The sequence below is a fragment of the Zea mays genome, chromosome 6 (assembly GCF_902167145.1).
Source record: "Zea mays cultivar B73 chromosome 6, Zm-B73-REFERENCE-NAM-5.0, whole genome shotgun sequence".
NCBI lineage: Eukaryota > Viridiplantae > Streptophyta > Magnoliopsida > Poales > Poaceae > Zea > Zea mays.
The window spans coordinates 147,362,301-147,372,690 of record NC_050101.1 but is presented as its reverse complement, the minus strand read 5'-3'; the positions used below and the strand labels follow the sequence as shown (position 1 = coordinate 147,372,690).

Genomic DNA, 10,390 nt, shown 5'->3' with positions numbered 1-10,390 from the left:
TTTACATTTATACACTTTAAATCACTATATAATGCAATTTTATTAATCAAAATGCAGCTCGCGAGCCGAGTCGAGCCTAGTCGAGCTTAGTCGAGCCTTCTCCTACAACTCGTTGAGTGGATAAGCTGAGCTCGGTTAGCCAGTGAGCCACACCGAGCTGAGCCGAGCCAAGCTCGGCTCATTTCCATCCCTACTCCCATCTCTTACTCCAAGTTATAACTTTGATCTTGTGTACTGCAAGAGACTCCAAATTGTGGAGATTTCTTGCAAACATGGATATAAGTTATAAGGAAGATTGTGGCACTGAAGTTTGATCTTTGGAACACTTGAGAGGGGTTGAGTGCAACCCTTGTCCGTTAGGACACCACAACGTGGATATATGAAAGAATTTCAGGCTTAGCCGGACCAAAGGATAAAATCACATGTGTCACTTTGCATTTACTTTCTTGTGATTTTACCTCTTCCTTGGTTCTCCTTATTCATTTGGAATATTTCTCTTAGTCTTATTCATATCTTGAAAGAGCAATCAAGTGAATGGAACTTTCTCTCTTCTTCTCTCTTGAACTTGGTTTACTTTGTGCCAACTCATAACTTTTAGACCAAATTTGTGTTTTAGTGATTATTTTGCAGGATCACCTATTCAGCCCCCTCTAGGTGCTCTCAATTGGTATCAGAGCTGGTATCTTCCGTTGGGTCTAACAACCCGAAGATATGGCTGGACACGACGCTAAAGGGAAGGGGAAGGTGGCCGACGATCATGATGGGAAGGAGAAGATCCCCATCGATGGAGAGCCCAAGTATGGCACACCTGTCGACACTAGATTGCACAAGAATAAGGAGGGCAAGAAGAAGAAGCGCATCAAGAAGATCATCTACTACGAAAGTGACACTTCTTCACAAAAGGACAACGACTCCTCCTCCAAGCAAAAACCAGTCAAAACTTCCTTTACTCGCACTCCTTTTAATTATAAGCACATTTCTCGCTCCTCGAATTCCCAATTACTTTTTGTCCCTCTTGGCATGCCTCCTCACTTTGATGGGGAGGATTATTCTCATTAGAGTCACCAAATGCAATACTATCTTTTGGACTTCATCCATGCATTTGAGATATTGTAGAGAATGGCATGAATATTCCTAGTATATATGATGCAAATTACAATGAGATAGAAGTATATGAATTAATTTATATAAATGCCCAAGCTACTTATGTCTCTTGTTAGTCTCATTATGCAGGGAAGAATATAACAAGGTTAATGGACTGCAAAATGCCAAGGAAATTTAGGACACGCTGAGGATTGCACATGAAGAGAACCTAATGACCAAAATCACCAAGATGGAGGTCATCGAGGGTGAACTTGGGAGGTTCGCCATGAAAAGGGGTGAAGGGCCACAAAAAATGTACAATAGGCTTAAGACCCATGGGCGACAACAATAACATTTAAATGACTTGTACATATGGCTTCATTGGAGGGCATCGGACCCAAGGGTTATGGTCTGATGCTTGGGTGTCGGATGGTCCAACGCCTCACAGTCTAGATTGGGTTGGTTCCAATGGCTAGTTGAACTTTGGGACTCTATAAATAGATGTTTTGCGGTCTTGGGGATGCATCCTAGCTTCCCAATTGAATACACATCCTACTAATCCCAAGAAAAAAAATCTTCCACTCACATCTAATGATAGTGATACATCCTTAGTAAGATTATTGAGTGATCATAGTGATTTGCATTGAAAGCTTGCATCTAGTGGCCTAGTGGTTGTGTTGAGTTGTGGATTTTTGTTACTCTTGGTGTCTATAACCACCTATATGGCTTTGGTGCAATGGAGGATCATTTAGAGGCATTGGTGATTGTTGTCATATCCAATCATCGAATTGTAATAGTCTCTTGTGTCCCTTCCCGTGAGATATACGTGAAGACCAACTATGGAATAGTGGCTTGCTGGAGTGCTCTCCTAGAGTGATTGTCACGATGCCCTATGTGGATCTAAGCTTATTATGCCAATAAGCTTGTGAATTATCTAAGGATAGACTTACCACAATAAGGACGTAGGTTGCCTGCAAGCAACCAAACTTCAAGGATAAATATCGTGTCTTCCTCTTGCCTCATGTGGTTTGCGTCACTTGTTATTATATATCGTTTTTATAACCATACTATGAAGAATTCCCTATTACTTATTACACTTCTACATATAAGGTTTTATATATCTTAATTCTTGAGATAAGTATTATTAGAGATATTTTTATAGGCTATTCACCTACCCTCTAGCCATCTAGATCTTATCAAGGTTTTATTATTCTTGAAAAAGAAAACCTTGTCTGCAAGTTACAAAAACAACTTTATGGTTTGAAGCAATCTTCTAGGCAATGATACAAAAGACTTGACTCTTTTATGCTCTCTCATGATTTTAAGAGGTCTGATTATGATAGCTATGTTTATTTAAAGATCATTAATGAATCAATTAGTTATTTGATTTTTTATGTTGATGATATGCCAAAAACTGTAAAACAAAATTCAGAAATAGTTAAATTAAAGGCACAATTGAGTAAATAATTTGAGATGAAGGGCTTAGGTGCAGCTAATTTTTTTTGGTATGAAAATTGTTAGAGAGAAAATCTAGAAATTTATATCGCGGCCAGTAAGGTAATGTTGGAAAGGTTTTTCATCGTTTTAATATGCACAATGCAAAATCAGCGAGTACTCTATTAGTTGCACATTTTTAATTATTCTCAGCTTTATGTCTAAAGTCAGATGATGATATTGAGTGTATGGCTAGAGTTTATATTCTAATGCAGCTGGTTTTTTATTTATGCCATTGTTTCTTTTATTTATGCCATTGTTTGTTCTTGTTGTGATATATCTCACGTATTGAGTGTTGTTAGTAGACTCAAGACTAATCCTATCAAGGAGCATTAGAGGCTATTCAGTGGATTCTTATATATTTATGAGGTACTTCTAATGCGTGTTTGCAATTTAGAAAATCTAGATATGTACTTGTTATTTATGTTGATTTTGATTATGCTGGTGGTTTGAATGAGAGGAGATCTCTCACGGTAATGTTTTCATCATTGGTGGTTGTGGTGTTAGCAATGAGGAAATCGATCCTGGGACATCATGTCCTTGCTGCCTTTAATCGTCTGCGATAACCAATCAAGGTGTATCGTTTTTGTGTCCATAATATAGCCACAGTGCTATTTAATATGGGTAAACATGACAAATGCCACCCTAATTAACCACTTTTTGGTATGCGCAATCATATCCTAAACGACTTCTACTCCAATATGGAGGGAGCACTTTATTTGCTGCAAAATGGAATTCGTTTCGAGGTGAAGCTTATTGGATATGATCTGAATTTTAACGTGAGTCTTGTGGGTGACGCTTGGAGGGCTCACAATTCAGGTTATGTCAATTAGCAGATTTCTCCCTATATTGGGCCGCAGTTTGGTTCGCTCTATATATGCATCTTATAAAGTCCCGCGAGAAGAAAGACAATTTATTGTATTCTCCGTGTTTTGTAAACTCTTGAAGATTAGTATTTAACGTCGGTGGGGTTTTCCAGTTTTTCATGTAAATTTCTTTATATGATTTTTAATCTTCTATATTTATTTTATTTACTAACAAAAATAATATAGGTATAGATAATAAGCTCATTCCATTCCTTGAAAAAGCTAAAGACTGTGAGATGCGGACAGGCTCCTCCTGTCACAAACAAATATACTCCTTGAGCTTTACTCAAAACAGATTTAACCAGGGAGTCATTTCATGGATGCCGCCAACGTAGAGACAACCCCGACAAGAGAAGCTGACAAAGATGAGAAAGAGAGCAGCGAGGCTGCGAAGGGAGGCGGGGCGCAATAAAACCGTTGGGACAGAAGGAGAAAGGGAATCACATGAGCAAGCACATTGGCAGTTGGCACCATTGTCTCTCTCTCCCCCAGGCTCCAACTTCCATCACGCTAATAATTTAACCACCATTTATTTAGTCCCTCTCCCTCCCTCCCTCACTCCTCCGCTGAGGCGAGGCAACCCCGTCAACCCGAGGATCCCACGCGAACCCTAGCCAGCTAGCAAGCCACCGCGGCCGGGTCCAATGGCGGAGGACGGGGGCGACAGGGACCACCAGCAGCAGCCGCCGGCGGCGGCGGCCGCTGCGGCGTCAGACAGCGCCGGGGTGGAGGGGCGCAGCAGGGAGAGCGTCAAGCTCTTCGTGGGACAGGTGCCCAAGCAGATGTCCGAGGCCGAGCTCGCTGCCATGTTCCGCAGCGTCGCCCTCGTCGACGAGGTCACTGTCATCCGCGACAGGGTCACCAGGGTCTCGCGAGGTCCGGATCCGCAGGCCTCCCTCCTTCCGCTTCTTCGTTTGCCGAATTCCCTCGCCCTCGCTGCAATGCGGTGCGGTGCGACGCCCCGCGTGGGGGCCGGGCCAACGGGTCCTCGGGATCTGAGGCGTGGCTCGCTTGGGACGGCTGCGCAGGGGAGACGGAGGCGTGCTGCCTCCGCTCGTCCGTCTCTCGCGGGGGGGTTCGTTTGCTTTGGAGGGCTCGAATTTGTGGGTGCTGAGCTTGTTTGGGGGCAATGCCGCTGACGCGGAGCTAGGGCTGCTGTTTTCCTGTTCGTGGGTGCTCCTGCGGGGCCGAAAAGCTAGAGGATCTCGCCATTCGCTGGGAATTTGGCTGATTTACCAGCGGTTCCTGTGCAATGGGTGATATGATGCGTTCACTTGGTGGTACCTCTTCTCTGTGTGCGTTGCAGAGATGTGTGCTGTGATGCGACTTCCTTATGGTGGAGGAAAGCTTTGAACATCTTACAGTCGTTGGTATATTTGAAGTTGCTTTGTTTGCTTGGAAGACTGCTGGGACTTGAACTCTTTGGCTTCTTTTGGTACCCAAAGCTGCCGTGCCATGTTGTAGACTTGCAATGTTCTGTGCCGCTTGTCTTCAGTTTCAGTTTCCATCCTTCTCTTTTGATGTATCTGCAGGGTTAGATCTAGAGTTTGCTGTTTTGAGAAGTTTTAGCTTCTGCCAATACTTTGGATTTTGCTTCTTATTTGTTTCTGATTCCGTTATGCAAAAAATTGGGTTGAATGCTTGAGATTTAGTTGGACCTGAGCTTTGATTCGAGGTGGTTGGTTTGAGGTGGCCCCCCAATATAGGCACTTGTGTTAGTAGTTTAGTACAGACCAACTGATAACTGAAAATACTCTGCTTTATGTATGATTTTGGCTAAATTTTTGGGACATCACACATATTCCCTGTTTTTATTAGTCAAGAACTTCATTGATTCAAGAATTTTATTGGTATACGGCCATTCAAAACTCCATTGACCGTGTTGTAGTACGAGTTTGGTTTTTTTTTTCCAACACTCCAGGGGATTGGAGCTTCTACATTGCGACTGGTTCGAATTTGTGTGGAGGGACTTGCTTCAGTGTGCTTCTGGTTTCTAATAGTTTTAGCATTCTCCTCCTGAAGCCTGAAGGCCTCAAGGATTCATGTAAAAGTGATATGGTGTTGTTCTAAATGTGCAAATTCAACTGGAATACCCATTGTCTCTTTTTTTCAGTTTCCCTTAGAGAATATTTTTAACTTTAGGTTTTTGTTGCCTTTTCCCTTTGTTTATTTCTTGTTGGACTGTAGTGTAAATATGTATTTACATATGTGTAGATCCTACCCATTTTGTTCCTTAGTTGAGGTTTGATTCAATTCTATTGGACCTTTGCAGGCTGCTGCTTCGTGATCTGCCCATCAAGGGAGGAGGCTGATAAGGCTGTGACTACATACCACAACAAGCGCACACTACCTGGGGTATGTAACCCTGTTTGTATTTTTCCTGGAATCTTCAGTAAAGTGTAGTAAGTATTAAGCAGTAACTGATTAATCTGTAAGTTTCTTCTTAGAGGTCAGAAATTGTAGCACCATTTGCAATGTTGCTTGATAAGTTGAAAAGCTGGCATTTTCTGCATTCAAAGCTATCTTCAAACTAATTTAGTACATACATGATTGTCTTAGAATCCTGGACTGAATCCTATCATTCCCATATATCGTTGTACCTGGCTAGTACTAGCAGATGTTTGTTCATACATGAATTAGCTTTCGGACCTAAACCGTGGAATACATGAGGGAGTCTATGATAGAAGCCCATTTCTTGAAATGTGGATGAACTGAAAGGAATCTTGCCTTGTCAGTGACATATGAGACGATAGTTTCTGATGATGGGTAAAATCTGAAATGTTTTAGATATTGTTTCAAGCAGCCTCCATGAACTGCCGCAACCCATCCTCAAAAAAATGTTTTTTATGTTCCTAAAACACTCCATTTTTTTTCAAATGTCTATTTCTCTGAGACTAGCTAACATTTTTCTCCTTCCTATTTTTTCTCTGTTTTAAATTAGGCCTCAAGTCCATTGCAAGTAAAATATGCCGATGGGGAGTTGGAAAGATTGGGTATGAGGCTTCTCAAAATTGTATCATCATTTGTAATGTATTAGCAGGTTGATTTTGGCTTGGTTTTTAGAATTTTCACTGATATGTGTTATACTGTTACTTCCAGAGCACAAGCTCTTCGTTGGAATGCTCCCCAAAAATGTAACACATGCTGAAATGACGGATTTATTTTCAAAATATGGAAATATAAAGGATTTACAGATTCTGAGAGGCTCTCAGCAAACGAGCAAAGGTAAAATCATGTTGGTTCAGATTAGGAATGGAGCATCACCGTAGTCACTTTTAGCTTCCTCTTTCTAACTTGCTTATCAACTGTGGATGTTGCAGCTGGTTGTGCCTTTCTAAAATATGAAACAAAAGAGCAAGCTGTGGCTGCTATAGAAGCTCTAAATGGAACACACAAAATAGAGGTTAGTAGAAATAAAGGATTCAAAAGATTTTTTTTCTTAATGATGATATTATTTGACTTCCATGAAAACATATCACATACCCCTACTACTCTTAACAGGATTATGTAGCTCAGTGATTTATGAACTCAATATCATTGCATTTCAAAAGTTTCAAACAAAACATGATCATCCACACATTGGATGGTACTTTCAATTTACATATCATTTGTAATGGTCCTGAGCTATTTTCCACAACATTGTAGCAAGAAATTCTGGAATTCTCTGCTTTCATTAATTCAACATAATCTGATAGATTCTTGTGAAGTAAAATCATTTAAACACAAGACTCCAGTTTTGAGAGTAGCTGCTTGCCATTATTTCTTAAATAAAAGATATTTCCTTTATGACATTTTGTCTTATATTTGATGATATCAATGTATGTAATATATCATTGATACCTTGGTCTTGTATGATATTGATCACTTCAGTTCTGAAATTTCATGACCAGTTACACAAATCTAACATGCCCTGGTCATTTTTGTTAGGGTTCAAGTGTTCCCTTGGTTGTCAAATGGGCTGACACTGAAAAGGAAAGGCAGGCTCGAAAAGCACAAAAAGCTCAATTCCAGTCTTCTAACATGTTGAATGCAAATGCTATGCAGCAGAATTCAGTGTTTGGAGGTTTACAGATGGGTTATGTGCCGCAGTACAATGGATTTGGCTACCAGGTATATTATGGCATAAAAAATGAGGTTAGGTTAGGTGTTGGCCCATGATAGAGCAAACAACCTGAGACAGCTCTGTGATAACCTTTCATGCAGTAGTGTCATGCTCATGCTTGGCAGAAATGTGCTAGCAGTTTTAACCAAAAAATTCACAAGGAATGCTATACAAACTTGATTACTTGGATTTTATAAAGTATGCATTGATCAGTAAACTATGTGCAGCACGACAATGCTGTAGAGTGGTACACTGACAAACTTGATTAGTTGGATTTAATTTGTTTTGCATTCCGGGTAATAACTGTACTTGCATTACTCTATGCAGCCACAAGGAACCTACGGGCTTATGCAATACCCTCCTCTATCTCCTGTGCAAAATCAAGCTGCCTTCCAGAATATGGTTCAGCCTGTTAATCAAGGAAGCTCGATCCATGGAGCTAATTCTGAAGTTTCGCCTAATCCAGTTCCTAGATCATTTAATTCCGCGCAGTTGGGAAGCCCCTATTCGCCTTTGCCTGGTTTGCAGTATCCTGGAGTGTATCCTGGTGGTCCTATTAATCATCGCCCCTTTTCAAGTTCTCACAGTTCAACCAAAGTTCAAAACTCAAGTGCTAATTCGCCGTCTTCGAGTCCCAGCAGCAATCCTGGCCCCCAGATAGAGGGTTTGCTTTCTTCTATACTCACGAAATTAGTTGTTTATTAACTTTTAAGTTAGTTTTTTTATTCTAACAAGAAGTTTCAAGTTTGTATTTAGAGGTATTATGTTCAAAGATTTCTCTTAAAAACGACTGTCGTGTGTACAGGTCCTCCTGGAGCCAATTTGTTCATATACCACATCCCGCAAGAATTCGGTGACCATGATCTTGCCAGTGCATTCCATAGTTTCGGTAGGGTACTGAGCGCCAAAGTTTTCGTAGACAAGGCAACTGGTGTTAGTAAATGCTTTGGTAACCGATTCTTCCCAGTTTCAATTCCAGTGACAGGACATCATTACCTTACAGACATTGTTTGCTAACTTATTTTCCTGTATAGGTTTCGTAAGCTACGACTCTCCAGCCTCTGCACAGGCAGCCATCAGTGTGATGAATGGATACCAATTAGGCGGCAAAAAGTTGAAAGTACAGCTCAAGAGAGACAACAGCAAGCACAGTAAACCTTTCTGACAAAGCGACCTCGTTGTGTGCTCTCACCACGTTCAGGAAAAAGTCGGTACATATGTGTCACAATTGATCATTACATTGTTTCCTCCGGCCTCTCACCATTGCGTTGCCGCCGGTGGTGGCTCTTGTTGTATCTTTGTTCAATTCACATTCTTGAAAACTGTCGCATTGTGTATTTTTCGTCGCAGCGTAGCTGTAGCGTTTGTACCATCATCAGATCTTGTACATCAGACATTGATTTATTCAATTGTTTTTTAAAAAAAAATTCACATGGATTATTTTGTTGTAAATAATGTTTTAGGAATTTCCAGTATGTGACATGTTTGAGTATTTCTGTTATTATCCTTGACCTAATCTTGCTGCTAGCCATAGGCCCATAACCGAGTAAGAAATGAGCGACGTTGGTTTAGGATTACTGTTCTTTTGTGTGGTATGTTAATTTCTTTTTTGGTAGCTGCATGGTTACTGGGTTTGGTTTGTAGCCCTTCCGGTTAAGCCAGATTTGGCCAAAGCTCGCAAAATACAACCTCTGCTGGTTTGAGATCATAATTACTATGCCCTGAAAAGGATTCTGCTACACGCACACACACAACCTCTATTGGTTTGAGCTGTTTATACTGGATCCTCATGTGGGACCAATGCGAAAAACCTGAGACATGGTATAACGCAGGCAATTCTCACCTCTGCACGCCCTTGCGTAAAAAAACAGTATAAGCGTCTATACTGGATCCTACCATCTCTGTGAATTTGATAAGCACCGTCACAACAGCAAACACCGGGCGTTTATGTGCAGCACACAAGGGCCTGCCGCATCATCTGGCTTTGACCACTGTACACAGACCACAGATGCATGCCCATCTGCAGCCATTTTATTCACACGCCCACCTGCAGCTAGGGTATACTATTATTCTGCCTGTTCTGGACTAGAATATACTCCCTCCGTCCAAAATTACAATTTATTTGATTTTTTTGTGTCAAGTTTGATCGACTCGTCTTATTTATTTTTTTATAAAAAATAAAAAATTTAAATTTATACTTGAAGTATATTATATGCTAAACGATATCTCAGTAAAATTAATAATAATTATGATTTTTGATTAAGACGAATCTGGTTAAATTCGGGATAAAAAATCAAACAAATTATAAATTGAAACAGAGTGAACATTTCTTTAGCTTATTAGAAGGTGGCTCGCCCACGTCATGGCAGACCCATCAACATGTACATCAGGAGTGCGAGGGCTCAACTGCACGATTGCCTTCGGGTGGCATATCCTGCAGCAGCAAAACAACGGATAGTTAGTAACACCGAGTAGGTGTTTTGGATTGGAGGGCTAACTATCCCATTCAATGTATGTTTAAATGCTAATTAGAAGTATTAGATATAGTCTAACCATAAAACTAATTACATAGACAAGGAGGAGGCGTGTTAGTACCATATGTGTCCAGGAGACAAAATGGAAGAGGCAAAAAGCGAAGGAGATGGAGAACACTGGTTTCAAACTTTGGTACTCAGGAACAGTGACAAACAAAAATGGAGCAGGTATCCTTATTGATAAGACCCTCAAGGATGGCGTGATGGACGTCAAAAGGCAGAGAGATAGGATTATCCTAGTCAAACTAGTTTTGAGGATGTAGTCTTGAACATTATAAGTGCATATGCCCCTCAGGTTGGTATCAGTGAGA

General features: G+C 40.8%; 1 protein-coding gene across 1 annotated transcript; it reads left to right on the top strand.

Moving 5' to 3' along the window:
- The first annotated feature begins 6,609 nt into the window (after positions 1-6,609).
- On the top strand, positions 6,610-8,977 carry LOC100274164 (uncharacterized). Its single transcript, NM_001148539.1, has 5 exons — positions 6,610-6,668; positions 6,764-6,846; positions 7,371-7,553; positions 7,873-8,209; positions 8,351-8,977. The coding sequence occupies exons 3-5, from the start codon at positions 7,464-7,466 to the stop codon at positions 8,560-8,562; spliced, it is 639 nt and encodes a 212-aa protein (NP_001142011.1). The 5' UTR covers positions 6,610-6,668; positions 6,764-6,846; positions 7,371-7,463; the 3' UTR covers positions 8,563-8,977.
- The last annotated feature ends 1,413 nt before the right edge of the window (positions 8,978-10,390 follow it).

Coding starts and splice junctions, on each gene's coding strand:
- LOC100274164 (NM_001148539.1), top strand. CDS start 7,464: ATGTTGAATGCAAATGCTATGCAGCAGAATTCAGTGTTTGGAGGTTTA. Junction 7,554..7,872: donor ACAATGGATTTGGCTACCAG/GTATATTATGGC, acceptor TACTCTATGCAG/CCACAAGGAACCTACGGGCT. Junction 8,210..8,350: donor TCCTGGCCCCCAGATAGAGG/GTTTGCTTTCTT, acceptor TCGTGTGTACAG/GTCCTCCTGGAGCCAATTTG.